The sequence below is a fragment of the Poecilia reticulata genome, chromosome 2 (genome assembly GCF_904066995.2).
Source record: "Poecilia reticulata chromosome 2, P_reticulata-male-v2, whole genome shotgun sequence".
In the NCBI taxonomy this organism is placed as follows: Eukaryota; Metazoa; Chordata; class Actinopteri; order Cyprinodontiformes; family Poeciliidae; genus Poecilia; species Poecilia reticulata.
In genome coordinates this window covers 22576713-22602787 of record NC_088831.1, presented here as the reverse complement: position 1 = coordinate 22602787, position 26075 = coordinate 22576713, and the positions used below count along the sequence as shown (strand labels likewise).

At 40.7% G+C, this 26075-nt stretch overlaps 1 protein-coding gene across 3 annotated transcripts; it reads left to right on the top strand.

Moving 5' to 3' along the window:
• The first annotated feature begins 926 nt into the window (after window positions 1–926).
• fhip1b (FHF complex subunit HOOK interacting protein 1B) lies at window positions 927–25525 on the top strand. Of its 3 annotated transcripts, XM_008432687.3 has the most exons (13): window positions 927–1158; window positions 1249–1340; window positions 6977–7526; window positions 9979–10383; window positions 11072–11302; window positions 13654–13899; window positions 14200–14367; window positions 14872–14951; window positions 15556–15725; window positions 16392–17747; window positions 19340–19518; window positions 19836–19998; window positions 21072–25525. In XM_008432687.3, exons 3-13 carry the CDS (start codon window positions 7401–7403, stop codon window positions 21374–21376), a joined length of 3429 nt encoding a protein of 1142 aa, XP_008430909.2. In that variant the 5' UTR covers window positions 927–1158; window positions 1249–1340; window positions 6977–7400; the 3' UTR covers window positions 21377–25525. The 3 variants fall into 3 exon arrangements, with proteins under 3 accessions (XP_008430909.2, XP_081456865.1, XP_081456875.1); XM_081600739.1 differs by having other exon boundaries at window positions 932–1340; XM_081600749.1 differs by lacking the exons at window positions 927–1158; window positions 1249–1340 and adding an exon at window positions 1372–3099.
• The last annotated feature ends 550 nt before the right edge of the window (window positions 25526–26075 follow it).

The following is a 26075-nucleotide window of genomic DNA, read 5'->3' as shown; positions in this document are numbered from 1 at the left end:
GGTGATGGACTGAATGTAAATAAGTAAATGTTATAGTGGCAGAATAAAGATACGGTCTCTTCTGGGGTTGTTCGTGTTCTAGCTAGTGTGGCATCAGAGTCCAATTCATGACACTTAGAGCTGTTTGTATTAAAAGAAAATAACAACTTATAATCAGATGTGCTCACATTTACAGGTTCCACTGCATTTTAAATGTCGAAAAGAGTCCAATATCAAAACTACTGATTTAATCTGAAGGAGATATAAAGAAAACTTTCAAGTTACACCAATATCATGTTTGGACCTGTTAATAGCCAAAGTACTGGGATAATTCAAGTTTATCAATTAGAATTGATCATCTTTTCAAGTTGTGTCTGTGTAATATTGTGACCCAAAAGCAAATTTTTTAATACATATATATATATTGTCACAAAATAGTCCGCATTCAGTGTTCGCCTTTTTAGTTGGTGAGAATAAAAGAAGAAAAAAAGATTTGTAAAAAATCTTTTCATTCAGTTAAAAAGTCACAATTTGCATTGTAGAATATATATTTTTATCTTAAATAGAGAGAAAGCAAATGTTCACAGTTACATCCTGAAATTGGGTTATAAAATATTTCAAATTTTTGATGGAATCCATGCGTTCTCCAGGATAATCAAGAATAGTGCTCACAAATAGAATCAGTTGACTTTTACTAAGAGATGACTGGGATGGTTGAAATAATTTAAGCTTCTTCAAGCTTCAAGGGTGTACAGAAAATGGATGGATGGATAAGCTTCTATAGGTCCAAAACCTTAAGCAACAAGCCCAAGCTAGTTAATAGGTTTTGTTGTTATGCAATATGTCCACTGTTGGAACAAAAAATATGTCTACACTACAAAATTACTGTTTTTCTTTCCCTAGAGTGGCAGCATTGCACCTCCATAATGTTACAAATATTAGTACACAGTGTACATTTATCGGAACCGGTTCGGGGTTTTGCCCCTCCAAACCCTCCATACCATGCAGCTGTGAGCAGCGTCGCTGTGACTCAGTGAAGCCGTGTGGGAGGAGTTAAAGTAAGATGGCTGCGGGAGAGGGAAGAGTGTTTGAGAAATCATCAAATGGGATGTTTATCTGTCGCTAACAGGATGCACAGCTGCCCCGAAGAAGGAGTGGTTAATTTGTTAGCGTCGCCGGGTCAGTGTGGAGCAGTTCGCCGGTTGCCTCTGCGCTGTGTTCGTGTCCGTCAGCCGTTCATTGCTCTGACATTGTGGAATTCATCAACAGCTAGGCGTTAGCAGGCAGCTAGCTGGCAGCTAGCTATCCGAGGAAATCTGCTCCTCTTCCAACAGCTGCTGAGACCCCGGCACGTAAACAAGGTGCGCATTCTTGGTGTTGCTTTCTTAATTTATGCGTGTGTGTTGACTTTCTTGGTCGGGTATATTTAATATAGGGCTTTTGAGATAGAATAAGTTAATATTTTACAGTGTAAACTAGGTCGCTTCATCGTTTGGAAATTGAATTGCATTGATTGTTGTTTTCCGACGTCGCCCGGTGAGACGCTTCTGCTGGCTGGTTAAACCGAAATGCAGAATGGCAACTCTAAAAAAAAAATCAAAAATGAAAGTGGCAGCGTTAAGTTTCTGTCAAAGGCAGGGACTGACACGAACATATGATGTAAAAGCATTAGGAAAGATTCAACCTTTGAACTCCTGCCTCCTTAGTTTAATTAACTCGGTCACATTCCTCTGGCTGTTATCTCCAAACTCTGGGGCTAAACGGTAACCGTTCAATAGTCTTGTCATCTCACCTGATGAAACCCGCGGTGAATCAAAGTAAAGCGGACTTTCCTTGGGTTTTTATGTTTCACATTAAAAAGATGCAGCCGCTGTAGAAAAAAAAAAAAAAAAAAAAAGAAAAAAAAAGTAAAGGAGTAGGTAGAAAGGAATTCATTTTCTGAGACTTCTCGGTCTCTGACCTAAAGTCTGCCTTGTATTACTACTTGTATGCTGTTAGTCTCCCATCAAATACGGCCTGCCTTCCTCATAAAAGTGTGATAGAGTCCTAGCTGACATATAATTCACAATCACTTGCATAACCCGTTAACCTGTTTCTTGACAGATAAGTGTTGCGTAAAATTGCCAACACTGTTGAGAAGATTTTATCTGTGCATGCATGTATAGGTTTACCTCTGGTGGTTTATTTGGCCACTTTTTTTGATTCTTATCTGATATTTAGATAACAATGTTTGCACATGTCACCCTATGAGGAACTGCGAAAGTGTAGAAAGTGTTTCTCACAACCTTGATGCTGAATGTCTATAGCAGACAGATGATGTGCGTCTGCCTCTTGTCTCCGATTAGATATGCTGGTGGTATTGATTGCATTTACCCAACATTTTCCTGTTTACCGTCTTTCTTTACAGCGGTTGGCATCCAGGCTTCACTTTCGCACACCAATACTGCGATGATGTATTTTATATCGACATAAACAAAGCTCACACCCTGGTTGTTGCTTATAAGAAAACGTTAAAAGCAGCTTTCGAAGGTGGCTGTCAAACTTTGTTTTTGAAAATGGATCATGTTGCAGGAAGTGTGTTGGTGCTGTCAGCTGCCATATGTGCTAAACTGCAATTTTGATCAACTTTTTAACAAATGAAGTAATCATTTGAAATCTGTTGGTATCTTTTTAGACATAACAGACTGCGGTTATCTGTGAAGACTGGTAGAGGTTAGTGGTACAAAATAGGGATGTGCATATGGTAATTTGACCCAACGTCGATATCCGATACTAATAGGCCAATAACCGATATTTACCGATATTATACACATTACATTTCACTACCCTTTCAACACCTTGGCAGAAAGCAACACACCACTGACTTCATCACCGCTTCTCCCCACAATCCTGCGCTGCAACACACGACTAATCTTAAATTACAAATGGCATCAAAATAAATATTGCTAATATCAGCTCAGTTTTATTTATTGGATCAATACCGTTATGTTAAATGATATCGGACGATGCCGACGTTGACGCTGATTATATCGTGTATCCCTAGTACAACAGGAGAAGACTGACGGTCTCAGATCGGTCAAAAAGCAGAAAGCGAGGGGACTACAGCGCAAGGCATTCTGGGTCAGTATTACCAAAGCAAACGCGAATCTGGCGCTAGCAGGAGAAGTGGCTCGTGGTCTTTTACCAAAGACAAAAGAGAAATCTTAAAACAGCTGAAATCTGATGCCACGCAAGTTTTTGTTTAAGTTTGGTGAAGAAGGAAGTTGTGCTCAGCATTGTCTTCAGAGGTTTTCCTTGTTGTTTCATTCAGCGGTTCTTGGTGCAGCGCCACCACAGGCGAGGGGGTGAACAGGTTTTTCAATTAGTTTGGCTCATCTGATACAGTGCAGTGTGAAAGCGAACCACACCAGCTGAACATACCACAAATGTTGCAATCTCGCTTCTCAATTGAACCAAGTCTACCAGAAACCAGGTGCGAAAATGAGTCCCTGAAGGATTCTGGTTAAACCGGAGTCTGTTTCAGTTTGTCCACTACGTGAAATCACAGCAACTCTGGAAAAACAAACAGAACTTCTTGCCCCACTTTTAGCCTATCTTAGGAGTTTGATCTGCTACAAGAGGTGGGAATACTCAAGCCTAAAGAATGGTGAGCTTGGTCACCGATATTTGACTCAGGTCTTTAGGAACGGCGCCTCCCTTCTTTGGTATCTGCAGTTGCACTTTGAACTCGTTTTATGAGCACCGTTATGATGCTGTGTGTGACCTGAAAGTTAAAGACACTTTGAATTTCCGTGTGTGTGCTGCAGCGCTGAGATCTGCATGTGGAGCTCAGAGTATTTTTGTTGAAAGAACTTCAGGTTTTCTGACTGAATTTACATAAATATTGAGGTCAAACAGTATTCCTGAGGTTTTTTTTTTTTTTTGTTTGTCTTCCCCCTCCATTCATATCCTTAGATCTCTGCACGAACTCATATGCTGGCCTTATTAAAATAAGGAGTGGTTAATCATTAAACGGAAAAACAAAAGGGTAAACGGTGACCTGGCTTTCTTTCAGAACCACTTGTGTGTAGCTGCTGTGAGAGAAAATAAAGAAAACTCTGTATGGAGGTTGTTTTTTTTTTTTTCTTGTATCCAATCCCATGTGGAAATCATGAGTCATTTATCCATGTCATGTGGAAATGAGGAGCATGTTACAAATCTTTGTAATGATGACATTTCTTATTGTAACACTGAGCATATTAGCTTACTGACTCATTAGGGTGGTTTCCTTTAATGGATCCTTTTGTTCAAGCACAAGTCAAACGGGTTCCTAAATGTACAATTTGATGGATTAAGGATGTTTTTTTTTTTTTAGCTTATTCAGACCTCAATTTTTGTAAGTGTTGTCGTGTTACAGCCACAAACTTCAGTGTATTTTAGTGATAGCCCAACACGGCATCAAGCATAACTGTGAAGTCACAATTTTGAACTAACGAAAAATGTTACACTTCTTTTTGTTCTGCCCCTTTTACTATGATATTCCAACATTAAGTTAAGTGCATCAAGTGTCATTCTGGACAGAATGGAAGCATATTGAGAAAATGCATCATCCAGTTGGTGGATATACTTTTCTTTAACATGGACCTTGAAGCTGGTCAGTGCTGATGGAGATAAATTAGGGGTTGCACCAACTAGTCGATTCTTTCCTCTGCATTGACTTTTTACGGGACCAGTCCACTATTCGCAATCATGTGACGAAACGGATTTTTTAGAGAAAATGGAAGATGAACTAGGTGAGTTTGTCAAACAGCTCAAATTGTATAAAAATGTAATTAATTTACCAAAGAGAAAATTCCAGCAAAGGCTACCGGATGTCTATATGTAGAGACTGTGGAACGCGGTAATCTGGAGTCTGACTCCCGTCCGCGGTTCGCTTGGCCCACGTCCTCTCTCCCCCGCTCCTCTCTCTACCCCTCGGATTGCTGTCAAATAAAGGCAAACAGTGCCGAAAACATTCTTAAAAAAAAAAAAGTCTACTGGAGTAATGTGCAACAGTGCGTCATGATGTCGGGATTTTTTTATATTTTATATTTATAATAATTTGACTCCTAAATGTGCAGCTATCCATCGATCATCGGTATCAGTCGGTGTTTGGGGCGGGGGAAATAAAAAAAAGTCAGACCTGACTTTGTGCAAGTTTTCAGACTTTTCTCCGCTGCTCACTAAGAAGTCCGGGATAATAATCTTTCTTGTTCTTTTAATTCTACATAATAGACTTGGTAAAAGCAGTTTTTTTTTAATCAATATTTGCCGTGACTATAGCTGAGTAAGTTGTGAAGCGTTTTGTGCCTTGACGTCACTGCGACTAGTCGACTCGACTTTTGTCATGTTGTAGTTGACCTTAAAAAATGTGAAGTTGTTCAACCCCTAAACTAAACGACAACAATTACAAGGACTGAAGTTGAGTTTCTCATATATATGTAGCCAGAGCTTCACTAGAATATTTTAGATCGATGCGTATTCATATGTTAGAATGGACCAGTCAAAGTCCAGAACTAAAACCAGTTCAATATTTATCTTGCACTTTAAAAAAAATAAGAACTTTTTACAGATACTCTGAGCCTGAGCAGTCAGATTGGATGGAAGAATGGCCAATCTTTGTAAAATAAATAAATAAATTACAATCCTGCATCATTTTTCTTCCACTTCTGTCTTCCTTTTTCTTTTTTCTTGTTTTTTTTTACTTTTATAAAATTTGTATTTCTTTTTTTTAACACCTCTGTTCATCTTTTCTTGAATGAAATTTGCTTCATTTTCTCTTGTTCACAGTGACGTCTGAGCTGCCGGTATTCATGTGCACGACTGATGAGTTACGGACAGAAAAGACATCTTCACGAGAAATATAGCCTGTTATGTTTTTTCTGCTCATTTTTAAATGAACACTTTTTATATATAGTCGCAAAGGCTTTACAGGTTTATAGCGGTCATAACAAATTACGTCAAGTCACAGCAGTTGCTTCTTGTAAAAAAATGCATGTAAAAATGTCATCTTTTTGCAGAAAATTGCAAAATTTATGAGAAGGACTTTGTCATTTTGACTATTCTTTGGGGGTGGTTGCAAGTGCTAAAGCCTACATTTTCTGTTGTTGAGAAATTTTCCAGCCAACGTGTCACTGATAGGAAGATTGTGTTTGAATTTGTACGAACTGATTTGGCTTTCTTATATCTGGAAATCACTTTTTTTTCTTTTTCTTTTTTTTTTTTTTAAAGTTCTACTTCCTTTTGTTTTATAATTAAACCTGGAGCTCAATTTGATTGTGAACTCCTCAAACAACAACTAAGCTTTGAAAATACAACAGAAATTTGGTGTCCAACGTTATAGATTTTCATTTTACACTTAACATGTTTTATTTTTAAATGTAAAGTTGTTAAATATGTGGAATATATATCTTTTTTTGTTATAAGCTTGTGAAGAGAAAGACGCAACAATCTGAATGAGTTTGACACTTACAGCCTGAACACTTGTTTATTTGTTTGCTTCTCTTGCCAATAGCCTCTCAGTTTCCACAGTAAACAGGAGCAGGACTTGTTGTAGTTTTCTCTACTAGAAGACTGAAACTGTTTCCTTGGTAACGGCATACTGCAGAGGCTTACTTATATTTGTTGGGGGGGACAACTGGAGGTCTTTGGCACAAGTGATTTTCTACATACTTGGATTGTTTTTGTCTTGCTGCTTGCAACATAAATCTGACAATATAGAAATTATGACATTTATTTTCTTAGGTTTTTGCAGAGAAATTAATTTGTAAAGGCCTAAATCTTATTCTATTGACATCCTTTGTTCCAGTTTTTGAAGATATGTAATGCAACAATGTGTGTAATAAGGAGTTTTAGTTCAAGTTGGGTACTAATTGCTACATTACCCTAGTTATGGTGGTTCTTTTGTTCATCATCAGTTTGTGGTACAGAAAAGCTGTAGATTTAAGGTAAAGAGTCGTTTATCTGTTTGTCTTCACAGAGAGGTGTACCCGTCCTGACCGGCTATGGAGTGGTGTTGGCTTCAGACTGGATGACAGCGTCCACAGGGAGGACAAGAAAACAAAGTTTCTAAATCAGCAACACCCTTCGCCTTGGAGTCGGCTGATCGGCAGCGACAGCTCGTTCAAGCGTCGTCCTTTTTCTCTGATTGGGATCGCCTCCCCTCCCCTCTCCGTCCCTCTTCCCTTTCTCTTTTCCTTTTTCTTCGTCCATATCTTCTCCTTTAGTTCCCCTCCTGAGCTCTCGCTCTCTGTCCTGGGCGCTTTTGTGTCTGGACTCAGAAGTTCCCTTTTTGCTTTTTTTTTTTTTTTTTTGGTTTGTTTTTTGTTTTCTTTCCTCCCCTCCCATCCCTCCCTGGCGTTTGAGTCTGTGAGACCTTTCACCTGCCTCCCGCTGGGTTCGGAATGAGCTGGCTTAGCAGGTTGAACCCACGGTCCGGCCGCAGCGCCGTCGCCTCCGTCGCCCCCTCCAGCCCGTGCACTGCCGACCCAGAGACATGCCTCATGGTGTTTGAGAACCACTGGAGACAGGTGCGCCAAAGACGCCGCTTGCTCCGCTCACAGTTCTGTTTATGTACTTTGCTGGAAGACATTTTTGTGATACAAGTAAAAAATGAACCCAGATTGAACCTAATTTGGTGAATATAATTTGTGAAAGGAAAAGACTGGCTTCCTGTTGCAGCTGTGGTTGCTACTCAGCTAATTTATGCACTAAATCTACTCTCCTAATTGGGAAAAAAAACTTTATTACAAATTATCTGGGTCACATCTGAAATGGTAGTTTGGAAAATGGATAATAAAATAATAAAGTCAAAATAAAATGTTTACAAAAGCATATTGAACATTTTCAAGCATTTGCTTGTTCAAATAAAATTCAATAGATGCTTATTTAAATGAGCAGGACTTCAACCGATTCAATTCGATTAATTAATTACAGATGCTGCAATTAACTAGATTTAAAAATGTATCAAGTTCCACCATTAGTTTGCACTTATGTAAAGGTCAGTGTGATATTGTCACTGTACCTTGAGTACAAACTAATCGATATGGGGGTTTTCTATGATATTTACCCAAAAAATGTAAAACAGAAAATATTTTAACACAATCTCATTGCTATCTAAAGCATAAAAGCAGCACAGTTCCCAACTGCTGCCAGAATAATCTACTGACTGTCAAATGTGTAATATTGTCTGCAACATTTACTTGTTATCCATCCATCAATGGAAAGGCAGCATTGGGCTAGTTGGTTTTGCTGGTGGCCTGGACAGATTACCAGTTCATCCCAGAGCAACACAGACATTGAATTTAGTTCTTGTTTTCGATTCCCTATTGTTCGGAGTTAGATGTTGCCACTTTGCTATTGTAACAACTACAACAACCTTGTATGATCTTCTTTAATGAATCAGACTGCATGTCTGCTCATACCTCTAGCTACTGACACTGCTGGTCTATTTGTATATCTAAGACGGCTATAAATTTTACAGTCTGTCGGTGCTTTAATGGATCAGGAAGTGTAGATTTCAACTCTGTTAGGTGGACCGTGTCAGTGCTAACGTAAGGAGCCAGATCGGCTCATGTCCAGTCCCTGGATGAAAAGCGTTATGGCTTCCAGAGCGCCGTCTCCTCCTGATGGGTTAAATGGCTCAGAGGCAGCATTAGGCTGTTTTGTTGTTGGATGTTTGCTCTTTCAACCAGACTCTCAACAGGATGCTTTTTTTGTTCAACAAAAAATCATTTTCAAAAGAAGTAGCTGTGGTACTGATGTTGCAAATTTCCAAACATAATCTCTCCTCCCTCCAACATGATGGAGTGAGCAGTGGTTGTAACAAGAAGACTAAGTAGATGTTGGTTGTGTGGGAGAACATCTGCCCCATTTTGTTTGCCGGCTGTGTGTTAACTCATCTCAGTTTCTGCACATGTGCAGCTTCACCACTGACGCAGTTGTTCCGACTTGTCATGTCGGCTAACCGAGTCATTGTGTCGACTCATGGTGACTGCACATCACACTTGTTTGCGATAATGTTGTGAAACCCCTTGTTACATTTAACACTTCAAATGCTGCTTTATTTTCCATCTAAGAATAATTGTCTGTTAAATACTTCTTATAGTATGTTTTAGTAATTTCATCCGTTAACATCCAAAAATGCCAGCAGCTTCCTGACAGCACTCTCGAGTAAATGTAGCCTAAAAATTGAAGGATGTTGACTAAAACATTTTAAAACCTTTGTATAGCTTGATACCAGTTAGTGGCCTGTTTCTTTTAGCTCACTGAAAGGCTGCATTAGTATCAATATCCTGGTCAAAAGACTTTCTTTTTAAAATGCTGACTGTGTTCTCCAAACCTGTAATTCTCAACCTGGGTTATTAACCCCCCTGTCCTGTATGTTTTAATAGGTGATTATCAGACTTTTGCTGCACCTGATGCCATCCTAAGGAGCTAATGCAAGCATTTGTGCTGGAGCAGAGATTCGTATAAAATATGGCAGACTGTGGTCCATTTGGAACAGGATTAAGAACCCATATTAAGCTCTAATGGGATGTTAGTTGCATTCAAATCAGAGGAAATGTCTTGGAAGGCAGCGATTCACCTTACTATTCAGTGGTCCGGTTGGCCTTGACTGCAGCTGTCCTTGTGTTTTGTTGGCGTGTCCGTCCCATTTCCTTCTATCTGCAGGAACTGAAAGGCCTCGCTGTTCAGCAGACGACTTCTCAATTTAATAATAATCTTGTTCTTTACCTTCATTTTTCCTCACGATAAAGAGTTTTTCACTCAGTTTAGGTGTGCTGGACTGAATGTAAACATACAAACTGTTGGAAATATTTCCACATTTTTCAATTTTTTTCATGTTGCATGTTTTGTAGTTGCATATTTATCTGATTTTTAAACTTGGAGTAATCAAAGAGCTGTAAGCCTTGCATTAAAATAGGATTTTAAGGATACAAGAGGCTTTATACGGATATCATAACGTAATTTTTTCTTTAGGTCTCTTGGGTTTTGGATCAGCGAGAAACGTCGTCCTCCAGCGACGACCTGACGGCGGTGCGAAACAACACCGACCAGATGTTGTGTCTGCTGGCGGAGGAGCGTCCTGCCGAGAGCACGGAGGGCGGCTCTTGCGTGGCGCTCATGGGCCCCATCCTGGAACTGGTCGTCACGGAGAACATCCTGGAGCGCCTGGTTCAATGGCACCTCCGGCGCGGCCTGGACCCGGACAGCCAAGGGGCCCTGCTCAAACTGTTCGAGATGCTCATCGGCCAATCCCAGCAGCCTCTGCTGCAGCACACAGCCGTTCTCCACCCCCTGCTGAGGCTGCTGGGAGCATGCGCCGACCCAGAACTCGGCTGTCCCCCGGCCTTGGAGAACAGCCTGGTACTGCTGCTTAATCAGGTACACGCAAAGAAATAAATCTTTGGGATACTTTATAACTGTGCTTCTGAGTTTTTTTGTTCACATTTAAGTATTTTACCTCCATTTTTTGTTTCTGCAGCTTCTAAAAATAGATCAAGTGCTTAAAAAAAACACACACACAGCTGTTTTTTTTGGCAATAAGTTGTTATTTGATGTCTGGGCCTTTTCAAAAACCCTCCCGAGTGTAATGTCACAAATCACCAGGCACCGTCCCTCACTCGGCAACCCCAGCAAAGCCCAACTGATCACCTAGCAACCCAAGCAGAGCTCCAGCATGTGTAGTCAGCTGGTTTTACCACTGGATGCGCCGTACAATGACTGCTGGAAAAGACAAGTGTTTTGCTGTTGACTTACCATCCAGAAACCACTTGCTGCAGGAGGCTCTACTAATGCTTTTCAAAGATGTTCAGAGGTGTAATTTCACATGTTTGCAGCTATTTTCACCTGCGAGTGTAAACGTTGAGTCGGGAGGAGACAGACTGAAATCGCACAACCTAAGAATGATTTTGTGCAAAAAATGTAATAATCATGTTTGTTAACCTCCTCAAAGAAGCATAATTGGTCATCTATAGTATTTTATTCTTGTTAAATGCTTGCTTTGCACCTCATCGAAACCTTTTTTATTTTTTTTTTTTTTTGGGGCGGACTGTTTTTGAATCCACAACAGGTCTGCGTGTCCATGGCCCGGCAGCCGGTGGTCCTAGAGATGCTGTTCCAGGCTGCGCCAGCCCAACAGGGCTCCACCAACCTGCTGATCTTCTCCCTCCTCGTGCCGTTCATCCACCGGGACGGAGCCATCGGCCAGCAGGCCCGAGACGCGCTGCTGCTGGTGATGGCGGCCTCGGCCTGTCACGAGGCAGTGGCGCGATACATCTCCGAAAACTCCTATTTCTGCCCGGTAATGCTCGACGTTTGTTTTAGTTTTTTTTAGTGCCAGATTTTTTTTTTCCAGAAAAAAACCCAAAACATTTAGAAAGATTAAAGTTAAATGTCAAAACTCGTATATGGAGGAATTTAATGTTTTTATGGATGATTTCAAACTAAAACATAGAGACTGACTGGTTCTACTATGCAATACAGCATCAGCCTGATAAGCAAAGATCCAAGGGCGCCATTTTGACTTCTTGCGTCAGAGTGATGTATAGTGAAGAGAAGCTGACCTCCTCTTTATTAATATAGCTGCTGAGTACAGCTGAAAAAGTGGGACCCTGGCTTGCTTTCTGACTCTTCAGAAAGAGGAGGATGTGGGCTCTGGAACTCTAATGCATTAGTGATGGTGCGTGATAATGGCTGCAGAAGAAGATGACTATGCACTCTGACAGATCAGCCACCCTTATCTACATCCTATCACTTAGTTTCCTGTGACCATCTCACAATAGTCTCTACACTCAAACTCTTGCGTGTTAAGAGGAGTATCTCATAAAAGGGATTCTTATGATTTGCATTTGGGTTTGTTGTATTTTTGTTTGATTTTTGTCAATCTTTTTCAGTGAATTCTTCAGTTTTTCTAGCATTTTGGGATAAGAAATCGCTTTAGGAGATGTCACTATTTTGGAGTTTACCACTTAAAAAAAGGCAGATTCTGCTGATTTATTATTATTATTAAAATATTAACTTTTTAAAAATCAGCTAATCTGCACACCTTCTTGTAATTCCCTTTCGCTGCCACCAGATGAGAATAAAGAGTTGCTAAAGTCTTAATGGTTTTTTTTTTCAGTGAGCATTTGCATGTTTACATTTCAGGGCAGTTATTCTAAATTGTGAGATGACAAAAGCAAAACAATGTGGCTCTCTTATGTGCGCTTCAGAGGAGTGGTCACTTCTTCCATCTTTTCACTTTTTCTGTGCACTTTGCTGGCAGTGAGCTGGCTCAGCTATTTCTGCTCACTGTCCTTCCAGCAGTTTCAAGATGACCTACTTGGAAAGGTCCAGTGGAGGAAACGTGGAGGACCCAACGCCTGACTCGCGCTGTTTTTTTCTGTCTCTGCGCGCTAACCCGTTACTTTCAGCGATGCATGACATTTTCAAAGGAGGTGACTGTTATTGAGTCATTGCAGCGCCTTTCCTCTGCACCTACGACTGGCCTTTTCTCCTCTTCTAGACGACATTTTTTTCATAATTTCTCAAAGTGAACTACTGTGTATAGATACTTATTGTTTGTTCTTCTCTGACATCATTTTTACAATTTAATTGGTTTTAAAATATTAACTGATGCAGAAGCATAAAGAGTTCATACACAGGTTTAACATTTATGTTTTATAAGTCGTCACTCAACATTTATGATGCAATGTTGAATTTATGTTGCATGTTATTTCACTTTGCTCATTCAAGGCCTACTTTAAGACACAAATATGCACCTATGCTGTTACTGACAGGATGCTTGGTGTGGTTCAAAAAATAAACATACACACACTATGATCTCACCTAGGACATATTAATACAAATAGTTTTAATTAATTTGTATAAATAGAGGATTATTTTCCCCCATATTTATTTAATTTCAGAAAGTATCAGTCCAATAAATAATTAAAATTGATATATGTGATTGAAATTCATTATCTTTACAGTTCACTGAAATCACATGTCCTGCATTAGTACTGTGGTTCAACCCAAGTGCTGAGAGTTTTTTTTTTTTTTTCCCGCTTACAAACTTCTTCTGTTTTTACTTTTGTTTTGACACTTCAACAAAAAAAAAAATGCCGTTAACAGAAAGTTACCTAAACCAGCCTGACTCTGTGGGAAGAAGTAATTAAATTAAATCCAATTAAATCACAAATTAAGTATGAGCAACACACTTTTCAACACTCGTCCAGTTTAGCTGCAGACGATTTGACCCGGAGCTGCAGCAGCTAATACTGTTTTTTGTTTTTTTTGTGCGTCAGCTTCAGTGTGAAGGGTGGACACAGAGGCAAACTGTACAGATCAAAGTAGCTGATCATTTTAAAAAATTGCCTGAGCAAATTGCAGCCTCTTTGTTGGCAGACACAAAAGGACAGTAATTACAAATTGAGTTTAATGAGAGACTGTGACTCTTATTAACTCTCAAAAACACAGCGACCAGGAGCTCCGTTCAGTACTTACATGCATATCCCTACAAGTGATATAGTAATTTTATGTAACATTAAGCATTATTTCCTAATTTATTTTGAGTAATTGTTTGTATTATTTATAAATGTTTTAGTAACCAGCAGTTTTCAAGCTTCTTCAGTTCAAACCGACTCATAATCGAGTCTCTCTGCGTTGCTGCAGGTGTTGGCGACGGGGCTCAGCGCTCTCTACTCCTCCCTGCCCAGGAAGATCGAGGTCCGCGGAGACGACTGGCATTCGCTGCGGCGGGAGGACTGGATGGGCGTGTCGTCTCTCGTGCTTTTCATGAACTCCTTGGAGTTCTGCAACGCCGTGGTGCAGGTGGCGCACCCCCTGGTCCGCTCTCAGCTCCTGGACTACCTCCACAACGGCTTCCTTGTCCCCGTCATGGGCCCCGCCCTGCACAAGGTGGGAAACTGAACTCTGGTTTTGTGTAATGTTTTATAAAGTCTGTCTGCTGGAGTTCAGAACATTTAGAACTTTGTTTAGCGACTCGCTGATGTTCTTGTGTTTTGACGTGAACTGGCAGAAAACGTGGAGGTTTGAAATTTAATTTTCTTCGATTGGTGTCGATGATTCAGAGGATGAATCATTAATTACTTTGCACCAAAGAAACTGTCCTCTGCTAAATTCACCTCGGCGGGAAGATTCGTCACATTGTTCCTTTTAAACTGTGTTTTTTTTTTTTTTTTGCGTGTGTGTCCGCAGTCGTCGGTGGACGAGATGATCGCCAGCACCGCCTACCTGGATCTTTTCTTGCGCAGCGTAACGGAAACATCGCTCCTCAAAACCTTCCTGCGCTTCATCCTGCTGCATCGCCATGACAATGACACCATCCTGGACACGCTGCTCACGCGCATAAGCAGCAATTCGAGGGTCTGTATACATGTGCATCTGTTTATGAAAGAGCCTGGAGGCTTTAAAACGAACACGGTTGTGTGGGCGCTGAGTGGGCTGAGGGCAAAATCTGACAGCAGAAAAGCGAAGCTTCTGGGCTACGAGAACAACAGAAAGAAAGAAAACTAAATCTCTTCGTGTCTGCTGCAACAACCTACTTTTGTGTTGGATGTTTGTATGCAGAAATGTATCTCAGTTGAAAAGCTCGCACCGACTCAGATTCTGGGCTAGAAAAGAAACATTTAGATCAATGGGCTGTTTGGGAAAATATTAATGGGATGTGATTTCATCATCCTGCATGAGCGTCAGAGTTATCTATTTAGAAGCCAAAGCAGGTCTGGCGTCTACAGAGGCCAATGTCGGATACATTTTTAACTTTGTTTTAAGGTTTTCAGTTATAATTTTTTAAAACTTCTCTACTGTAAGACAAAAAAGAATGGATCTCCTGTGTATGACTGCTCATCAGGTTCTTTATGGTTGCAGCTCTGCATGGTCTCGTTGAGTCTGTTCAGGACTCTCCTGTCCCTGCATTGTGAGGACATCATGCTGCAGCTTGTTCTCAGGTATTTTCCAGAGTTTTTCCGAGTGTTGATACTGTGGGTGAATTCTCTTTTATATGATTTTTATGATTCAGAAATCAAAGATGGGGTTTTAAATTATTTATCAGAAATTCAGTCCACGTTCAGCTTCTCTAGTTATTGTGCTTTTCTAGCAGAGAACTTTTTTTTGTGTGTGTTTTCTAATGAAAGAATAAAAGCTGCGTGCATAAGAAATGTGTTTTACTAAAACCTGGTGTCGGTAGCATAAATTTTGAACTTTAGATGATAAAATGCAGTTTAAAAAAACGGGGAACTAGCCCTTTAGTTTTCCACCAAATCAGCAGGTGCGAGTCACATGCTAACTTCAGTGCTGTGTCTGCAGCTTAAAACGGAATAAAGATTTAACAAATCATATGCAGCGACAGTCTTATGAGCAGTGTGAAATTATTCAGTTCAGCGCAGAAATGTTTTCTCACAGTGCTTACAGAGCATCTTCCTCTTGTCCATAACTAGCCTGTGTTATTATAAATAAAGGCATTGTGTATTTTCAGTGTGTCGACTAAGAACTAATCATAATAATAATTTAAAAAAAACGCATTAAAACTCCATGTGTCTGTTTTTCTCCCAGGTATCTTCTGCCCTGCACCCATGTAATGCTGAGTCAGCGTCGTGCCATCAGGGAGACGGACATGTACGGAAAGTCGGCGAACAAGTTCCTGTCGCTGATCCCGGAGTGCTGTCGGCTGAACGCATCGAGCTCCACCGATCGCGACGACGACAATCCGTTCTGGGGAAAAGGTGAGCGACAAACATCTGGGGGGAAAAAGGAAAGAGGAAAACGATTTGGGTCTGTTTCACCTGGACTGATTAAGTTGCAGTTTAATAAAGTGTTTGTTACCTTGACAGAGTGAAGTGGTCCGTAAGGGTTGGTTTAAAGGTTAAGATTCTGAATGAATTCAAGACAAATGCATAATCTTGAATTCATAAAAAATATGTAAGGCTTAAATACGTTAATCACAGGTCTTGTATTTTGTTGTGACAGGTCTATTTAAACTCATATTTTGTATATCGTGTAGTTTTTTTTCTTGTCAGGCAAATAGTTGCTAGTTTTTTTGTTTATCATCGGTACAGTGTACATTTTTCACCAGTTGCCTTGACGACGTTCGTCTTTGCCACTTACTCATTCTGTTCCAACCTATGCGAAGCTACATGCAAAAACCTTTGGCAATGATGCAGGTCTTAAATTTCATTCATAATGTAAAGGGTTAAAAAGGTCTTAAATTTGACCTGCAGATTTGCTGTTGGTGACTGATTTATGTCATAAAACATCAGGAACAAAATAGAAAAAAATGAGCCTTTACATCCAAACTGTCATCAGATTTTGGCACGTTGAGGTTTGTTCTTTTACGGATAATATTTCTAAATTCATGTGAATGTTTTTGGGGTTTCCTGTGTCATCCACAGTCATGAACAATCCAAGCACTGAAGCTCCAACTCCACCCAGACCCAGCACCCCGTCCCGCTTGTCGTTCTTCATGCGGCAGCAAAGCGGCGGCGGATCTGGAGGAGGGGGCTCATCTAACCCCCCCGCCGTGGACCCGCTGCACCCGGGTCCGTCCGGCTCCCACGCTCTGTCCCCGGACAGTCCCATGCACCAGCAGCAGACCCACACAGAATGTCTGGAGTGGGACGCGGGGTACCTGGAGTACCTCAAGGACGCGCGTCGGGGAATCGAGCATTGCGCCTGGTCCTGCCGTGATTGGTCCGCGCCTTACGACGGAGAAAACCCTTCCCCAAGCGCAGCCACTCCACCCCCGCCTCCCCCCACCTCCAACGCCTCCATGGCCATGTTCCCGGAGCATTTCTCCTTCCAGCACGGAGGAAGCGCCGGCACTCCTCCAGGCCAGCAGAGGGCCGCCGTCGTGGCGGCGGCGCGGTCGGAGTGGAGCAGTTCGGACCGGGACAGCGGTGAGTGGGACGTCACGATAGGCAAAAACAACTGCATCAGTCTCACGCCCCGCTCCAAGAAGCGCACCCTTCAAACGGAGGAACTGCTCCCCAAACCGGTGCCGCCGCTCGTCCCCTCTCCGTCTGCTGCCTCCACTCTGTTGGCTTCACACTCCACCTCCTCCCCAAGTCAGCACATTTCCACGTCCACCATCACTGTGAGCTACCAGCCGATGTACAACGGGACAATCACGCAGGCGGACCGCTGTTCAGACAGCCGGGATAGAGGACTAGAGGTGAAAAAAGTCAAAAGAGACTTGGGGGAGGAGCAGTTCTTGGATGAGAACGCCAACCAGAACGGATCTCCCATCTCTTACCCCTCCCACAGCCACGCCGCCGACCCCCAGTCGCTTTTCAGCAACAGGAACAGCAGCGACGTGAAACCTCTACAGTTTCCCGCCCCCGATACCAAACCGCTGACCAACTCAGGCCCGCATAGCATATCCTCAGATCTTCCAGAAGCCAACCAACAGTCGCAACAATCCGTGGAGCGGCTCATCGAAGAACTGCTGGAGCAGGCGCCGGACGACCCCCAGCAGCTCCCCGGAGACGCCAACGGTCAGGGTATCAGCATCGAGGCCTTCACCCAGGAGCTGCGGGAGCTGGAGGACCGGGTGAAGGAGCGAAGCCAAGCCGCCTCCCTGCAGCGTGACGCCGCCGCTGAATCGCTGTCCGCCGAGCAGCAGGAGGATGAACAGCTTTCCACCGCCCTGAACGCGAAACTGACTGGGGACGTCAAAGGGGAGGCATCCGAGGTGGGAGTCTGCAGTCCTGCCAGACCGCTTACCCAGCCTGCCTCGCAGCCATACACTGGTAAGTTATTCTGTGGCAAGTAAAGCACTTTAGTCGTATTTTTATAACTTCAATCTGAGCATATTTTAGGCTAGAAAACACTTTAACTGTCTGTCTTCATCACCAAATAAGTTTTTCCCCTTCATTGCCTCCCACTTGGTGTAGTTTATCTTCCTTCATCTGTGTCCTCTTTCTGAATATGGTATGTTTAATTATGTTCTTTATCAATGATCTTACAGTAGAAAAAGATAGAAGCAAACCAAAGTAGCATTTAGGAGGCATTTACAGTTCCTTGCAAAATATTCGTTCTCCTTTGTCCCAGTATGACAACAATAACTAAGATTTTATGAGACTAAGAAACTCAAAGTTCTGCAAAAATGATCAATATTTCATAACCGTGGGTAGAGGCCAGAACATGCTGTTAAATTGAGAGTTTGTCTTTTGCTTTTCTGCCCAGATCTGAATTACCAGATGCAAACAAATGCCACAATTTTATGTGTGAACTTTTTAGTTTTGGTCTAAAGAATTAAACACTAATAAGACTGTAAAGTCTGAGGTATTACTGTGACAAAAAGAGAAAAAGTGAAGGCGGTGGATAGTTTTGCAAGCCTCTGTAGCAAATCTATGAGCTGCAAACACCAGCATGACTCACCTTCAGATAAAAGCTTTTCCTCATTTCAACAATGATGAGAATTGAATAAGTATCATTGTCACAACGGGTTTGTTTAACCGTCCAATAAGTGGTGATGTTCATCAGTCTGATAGTGCTTGTCAGCAAGCTGCACCAAGTCATTTTTTCTAAGAGTGAAATTAATAGAAAACCCCCAAATGAAGCTACATCTAAAGCATGTTTTTCTTAGTACACGTCAATCAGTGTTTGTTCTTCCTTTGGAATATAAGCCAATAATTATCCATTCAAAAGTCATCAGTGGCTAATATGTTTCCATCCAAATATAATGCTAATTTTTTGAGACCTCTAAAAACGTTGAAAAAAGAACAAAAAAAAAACCCTTATTAGGAAAAAAAACACCGGTTTGGAACTAGGCTGGTTTGGAAATGACAAAGTGTAATTTTGTAAGATGTTGACGCTACACATGGCTGTAATAAACAAGATGTAGAAAAGACAAACCAGCATTGACCACACATTTCTAAGCAGCTCCAGGTTTGGACTTTTTACTATTTTTTCCAGTGGATGGGAAAAGTTCCCTATGTGAGAACTTATTTGCCAAATGAGTTTCCATCTACCCATAAGAACACTAACTCTTTTTCTAACAAAGGAAAAAAATGCCTCTTGAGTAATTTTTTTACATCTGCAAATCTTATTTTCCTCCATGTTTAGCACCATCCATCTTCCATCAGAACAATAAAAAGCATCTCCACAGTGTTGCGTTGAAACAGAATATACATTGTTAAAATACACGTCTGCCAGTTCCTTAGATGTTTGTCCAGCTACAGAAGCCGGCAGATTGCACAGAATCCTCTTTGCTTCCTGAATTAAAAAGCTCTAGTTGGTTTTTAGAACCAGAAACCATAGCTGGAAGAACAATTTAACGGACATTCTAACAGCTCAAAATCTGTTGTCTTTTTTTTTCTTTCCTCGTTCTCCTCTGCAGGCCCATTCATGGTGGTTCTGTTTGCCAAGCTGGAGAACATGCTCCAAAACTCGCTGTACGTCAACATCCTGCTCACTGGCATCGTAGCCCAGTTGGCCTGTTATCCTCAGCCCCTCCTACGCTCCTTCCTGCTCAACACCAACATGGTCTTCCAGCCCAGCGTCAAGTCGCTGATCCAGGTTCGCCAACTCCTGCTAGCTTCAGCCGAACCCCGGCTCTGTGCAGTCCTGACTGAATGAAGATCTGTTTGTTCTTCACCTAGGGTTGTTTCTAGGGATTGTTATCCAACTTACACCCTCTTATTTTCTTCTAATTAAAATTTGTAGAAGTTTTTCTCTGTTCCTACTTTGATTGGATTCAAGACTCCAATCGTAGCCTTCCGGTTTGGACACATCGTGACATCTGTAAACGATGCCAACCAAAATAAAAAACCAAAAACAAACAGTCTTCGAGGATCCATTTCAGCTCAAGCTCTCTGTTCTGTTTCTGTCCTCAGGTTTTAGGTTCTGTGAAGAACCGCATTGAGGCTTTTGCAGCTTCTCACGAAGACTTCCCTGCCATGCTGAGGAAGGCCCAGCAGTACCTGGTGGCTCGAGGGAAAGTGGACTGGACCGACATGGCTGCTGCCGTTCCCCCACTGCGGCGCTCCGATTCACTAGGTGAGTACAGAAAGCGGACTGGAGACGTGTTGGGACTGAGCTCTTTCAGGGGTAAATGCATCATCACTTATCAATAATCTGTTTCTCCTATAGAAGTGCGAAGCGTTTGGCTAACGCTAGCGTGTTTTCTTCTCTGTTTTGATATGACTTGTTGATAATTGAGTTAATAGATGTTAGTGCAGTTCCAGTTACTCATATTGTGACAAAACCAAGAGGAAAAGCTATTTATTTGCTTTATAAACTTTGCACTGTGTTTTGAATGTCATAAAATTGCATTATTAGTGTTTACTTTTAAAAACAGGCGCCAGACTTGCTTTAAATTTTAATCATTTCAAAATGTCACAAACATAAAATAGCCTAAAGCATTATAACCTGGTACTTGTCAGTATTTTGGTTTTTGACTTACTGAGTGAGTGGACACACATTTCACTCCTCTTTGGGTTTTAGACAATTCCAGACTCAGGTTGAACTGGACCTCTGGTCTGGTATTTAATTTCCCTTTGGGGTTAATAAAATATTTTTGAATTTTAATTAACTGTGTCTCATTAAAATGTCGATCTAAAGAAGCTGTTTTATTGTTTGTTTGTTTTTTTGTTGTTTTTTTTTTTTACAAACGAAATTAAAGAACCAAAGTCTGGCAATGCAAGAATTGCAGGTTTTAAAAATAGAGCTGTACTATGTTAGTACAAATGCAAATATTTAAGTGAAATGACTTTAAATCACATTCTTAAAATTGAACGTCAATTTCAGTTTTGTGTTGTTTTGCGATTTGTGGATCTTGCAAAATAAAAAATCTACTATTTAAGCAACTCAAGGTCAATATTTTGTTCTCAGGTGATCAGAATGCTATGGAAGAGGATTAGGGCCACTGGGAAAAAAATAAAACAGTTCTGACTTTAATCTCAGAATTCTGACTTTTTTCTCAGAACTGTTTTTTTTTTTTTTTTCCCCAGTGGCCCTAATCCTCTTCCGTAGAATGCTATTCAATCTGCAGAAAATAAATGTAACTTTTATTAGGAAAAACATTTAGAAAGTGTGTAACGACATTTTCTCGTGACATTTCCACTTTCCAGTAAAAAGCCGAAAGCCGTCGCTCGGAGACCTGATCCTCCGACACACCAACAGCCCGACCCGGGCTCGGCATGCCGCTCAGCTGGCGCTCGCTCACGTCCGGGACGGCGGCCAGTCGCTGCACAGCGCCTTGTTCCGGGGCGGCGGCGGCTCGTCCGGGCTGGAGAAGCAAGCCGAGGCGTTGCGGGTGAAAAACGCCGTCTACTGCGCCGTCATTTTCTGCGAGTTCCTCAAAGAGCTGGCAGCCATGGCTCAAGAGCACGCCGTCACTTTACCTTTCCCTCGGAGCCAGAAGGCCGAGGAGTAGATTGGTAAACACAAACTCCTTTGAAACCTGGCTCTTGGATTTCCTTTTATTTTTTACTCATTTGAAGCTGTAAAATGTCTTTCTCCCTTCACCAGACTCGCGCACTGAGACTTTCTGTCACTGAAATATTCATCTGCAATGGTGCAGACGGAAAAAACAGGAGGGAACATGGCATTTTTCTACCAAAATTAGCATAAGATACCTAAAGGACTGGAATTGCAGTTTTAACAGAGGAGCTTGTGCATATCATGTTATATTTACATTCTGTACACAGGAAGTCTCGCTAGACACTTGAGATTTGGGAGCTTGTAAATAAACCCACCACGCCGTGGCATCATAAAAGGAAGTAGGCGCACATCCTGGTGCTAGTTCATACTCCTTATGTTTTCGTTAGGAAGCGTGCTCTCAGGTAGCACAGACAGCAAGATGGAAACAAAACACCAAATATTTCTTGACGGGAAAACATTGAAAGTATATATATATGAAAAAAAAATCAACATTTGTACATCAAGCCTGTCTTGGCTTTCATCAAAGCGTTTAATCTTCTGCGTAGGATCTGGTCAGACTTGGTGACGTTATCAGAGTTCATCGATTTGAAACAACGGCTAAAAACTGGAGAGAGAAAAAGAGGGGGAGTGTTTCTTTTTTTTCTTCTTTTTTTCTGTAAAGGAATTACAGAACGTCCTGGAAAGTGTTGGGTAATTAAATGCCATTTTTATGTATGATATTTTTTTTTTTTTTCCTTTTAATTTGCACCATTTTCTTGACATATCAGCAGCATGTGGGTGCAGGCATGTGCCATTGTGTGAGTTTAGTTTGATGAATGACTCCTTTCCAAAGGTGACGCCAGTTGTTCTTCAGGCCGTTTCCGACTCATCAGTCCGCCGCCATAAAGCAGCTGGGGACGGAAAAGACGGCGCTGTGTGAAGTCGCTTTTTTATTTTTTATTTTTTATTTTTTGTCATTTTAAGAGTTTTAAATTGACTTGCAATTAGTTTTTTAAAAATCCCTTGAGGCATTCAGTCTTCTCAGTTCTGTGTTTTTAATAATTGAGCTACAAATTAAGGTTTCAAGAAGCCATCTATTCAGTTTTTGCTTTGTGTCTTGATAAAAGGCCAGACTGAACATTTTTATCTTATTAATTAACTTGCTGCTATATGTGTTGTTTTTTTTTGTTTGTTTTTTTTTAAACACTAACATTGATTTAATTAGTGTCATAGCCACTGTTTCTTCAGTTTGTTGGTAGGTACCAGATCTAAACGCGTGTGTGAGGAAGCCAGTCGTGCTCAGCGTTTTTTTTTTTTTTTCTTAGAGCATTGAAGGTTGAAGTTCAGTGTTAGAAGCTTTTGCCAAGTTTTCCCTTCATTTTCTTGACGGTTTATTTTCTGCACTTTCATTAGGAAGTGTTTTATAATAGAGATGCAGCGATCTGAATTTTGAGGCTGATCTCTGGATTTTGTGGAGTCTTATCAAATTTGACTAGAAAAAAAAGAAAAGACAAAAGTGATTTGAAATATTTTCTCTGTCCTAATATAATTGGCTGCATAAGGTAGAGAGGTGACTTCACACTGTGTGACAGAGCAGATGCTATAAACATGCATTAAAATGTCTTTTCTGTCATTTTATTAGCAATTATAACTGTTAGCATGCTAGCAGTGCTAAAGCTGCAGTCTGCGGTGTTTATTTGCATAAATATGTAGATTCTTAGAAGCTCTGCGATTTCTAAAACTACATTTGATGTCCATTGATTGCGACTGAAGGCTCAAATGGATAACAGCTTGTTTTGGCCTTGAAGTTTTTTGCTTTATGTCTTGATCTCTCTCTCTCTCCTGCAGCCCTAATTAGCTATCTAATAGCTTCTTACAACTTTCTACTTCCCAGCTTTACTCTGTACTGAAAATGTCTAGCTTTCAGTTAAAAAACCCAGTTTCTAATTGGCTGTTGACTTTGTGGGGATTATCAAGCTGAAACTTCTCGTTGCATCTCTATTTTAAATGAACCTCTAGGGAGCAGATTGGTGCGATCACTTCTTCTCATCTCTTTACTGTGGAACGCGTTTCTTTGCACATACCAGCTTTCTCTCCTTCTCCAAACTCCGAGCAGCAGAGAGAAACTGCCTGCCGTCCTGTAAAGTCTTTTCCTCTGAAATCAATTTTTTTTTTTGACATTTTCATCTCTTCTACCTTTAAATTTTAAAAATTTTAAAAAAGGCTTTTTCAGCTCGTTAAAGCCATATCTTTTATCACGTTTGTAAATTTGGTACTTCAGTACGCCACTTTTCTACTGACTTTCTAGATCCATTTCATACCAGCCCATAGTTTTTTATTGAAAAGCGTTTCTGCATGCCGGTTTAGGCCACGTTTGATGTAAGTTCAATGGTGTTTGGCGCAGCTCTGATGAGCTCTTGTCACAGACGTCACCCTCCTTTACCTGCAGGAGTGCGTGGAGACGAGCAGGTTCTCCGCTGAATGTTTCTCTTTACGTGTAAAGTTGACCCACTGCCATCCATCGCCTCACTCCTCGGTGGCCTCGTCAGGTTCCTCCTTTTAAACTCAAGATTGTGTTTTTGTTCTTTGAGCATTTGGATCCGATTTTAGACACGATTGTAAAGAGTCTCGGTGGATTCGCCGTAGCTTCTCGAGCGATTCCAGGCACTGACGTTGTTTCTCTTTGATGCGTTCCACCAAAGACAGTCGCCTGAAACCCTCAGCTCCCACATCCACCCTCAGTAATCATCCATCCAGACTTTAACCCCGTTTTTTTTTTTTTTTTAGAAAGTGCCAACTTTGGTTTTGAGGTTTGACATAAACAACCAGGCATGTATGATTTCTTTTATTTTTCCTTCTGTTGTTATAATTCGAGTTACCTTCATGAACTTTGTATACACTCCCTGAGTCATTTCCCACTTTTTTTCCCATACCATTTTCATTAAAGCACATTATGAATATAGGAGGAGGCGATGAGCGAATTTGTCCTTCCAGGGACTTTAATGTCTTCCCGATCTGTAAACACACCTTTTATTCAGCACAGCGCGTGTGTCGAATAATAAACCACAAAATAAAGCAAAACAACAACAAAAAAATGTTAAGAAACAAGATATGTTGAATTCAATCAAAGCTTCTTTGTCCTTGAAGTTTATTATTCAGCTTCACAATAGTTGCCTCTCATTCAAAGCACTCCCAGCGATCACAATGGTGATTATGAAAGTGTGTAAAAATAGAAAAGACCAATAAAGGAGATTGTCACTGGCAGCTGGGGGCGGATCTGTCACCGATCAGACGGAACTTTTCAATCATTGTCTGCAGATTCTTTAATTTATGTTGTTGTTGTTTTTTTTTGTTAAATTTAGACATCAAAGATTAAGAAGACAAAAAGCTTTATGTTTATTTTATTGTCCGTTTTCTCTTTTGACTGACAAAAATAATGATGATTGGTGAACCTACAGTTGGCAAATCAGCACATTATGCATATTTTATACACTAAAGTTTATCTGACATTCATCGAAATTTCATTTTACTTTTGGATTTTTGTCGAAATTCAGAATGTTTTGCTTCTCTGCAAACACACAGGTTTGTTTTCTGGCTCCACTTTTCTTTAGATTCCTCTTTTCTCGTGGATGAAAAATGTAACTGAAGCACATTTGTTTTACGGTGTGTTGTTATGATGCAGTGTTTTTTTTTTTCTCCCCATAATTGGATGTTTAAGGTTTTTCTGTATTTTTTTTTTCTTTTTTTTCTTTCTCCAACTTTTCATCTCCTGTGCAATCTATGCAACACACACTCTGGTATCCCTGCTTTGGAGCTGAATGATGATGTGGAACGATTTTAACTTGTACATACTGTTTTAAAAAAAAAGAAGAAGAGATCAATCAGATCGGTCGTTCCAAGTGAGATGTGTGGAATAACCGGCAGAATGGAAACGGTTTCCAAATGATGTAACGATGAATGTTGTCGTAAATATTTTTTTATACTTTGAAATCGCTAGGAGGAAAAAAAAAACTGACAAAAAAAACTCAGTGGGAAAGCTGTCAGAAGAACACTACAAAGGGAAGTTTTTATTAATTTATAAATTCATTGCTTAGCAATATCACATGTGTGTTGGTGTCATTTTTTTTGTTGCCTTTTGAAATAAATTATTCTTTAATGCAAACATGTATATCTTACATTAATCATCACAGGTTTATTTTTATTTTTTTGCCACGACTTGCAGCAGAATGAGAGTCGGTTGGATCTGACCAATCACAGCAGACCGGACCTGGAGGTTCTGGAAACGGGTTCAGACCGTCCAGCTTCTGCTTTTACAGGAACTCATAAATATGTGGGAGCTAGTTAGGACTTTAAATACGTAATGTAAGCTGAGAGCCTTTGCCACGTTATGCACAGAATCAGATAAAAAAAAAAATTGACTTCTTGAGGAACTGACCTGCTTTCAAAAACAGAACCACATTTGACCCATTGTACAAGTTCTGTGTCTGATTTACAGCATCTTTCTTTTGAAAGAGGTTATTAAAGACATTTCGGAAGAAATTGATGTCCAGAAATTTTGTTTCTTACTATGAATTTCTTTAGATCTTTAAAAGTGGTTGTAGTTTTGCCCAAGTCTAAGGTTTGAGTCATTCTGACCAATAAAACTCAAAAAGCATAAAAATTGTGACTCTGGGTCACTTTCCCAACCACTAATCCACGCCTCATTTTATCCC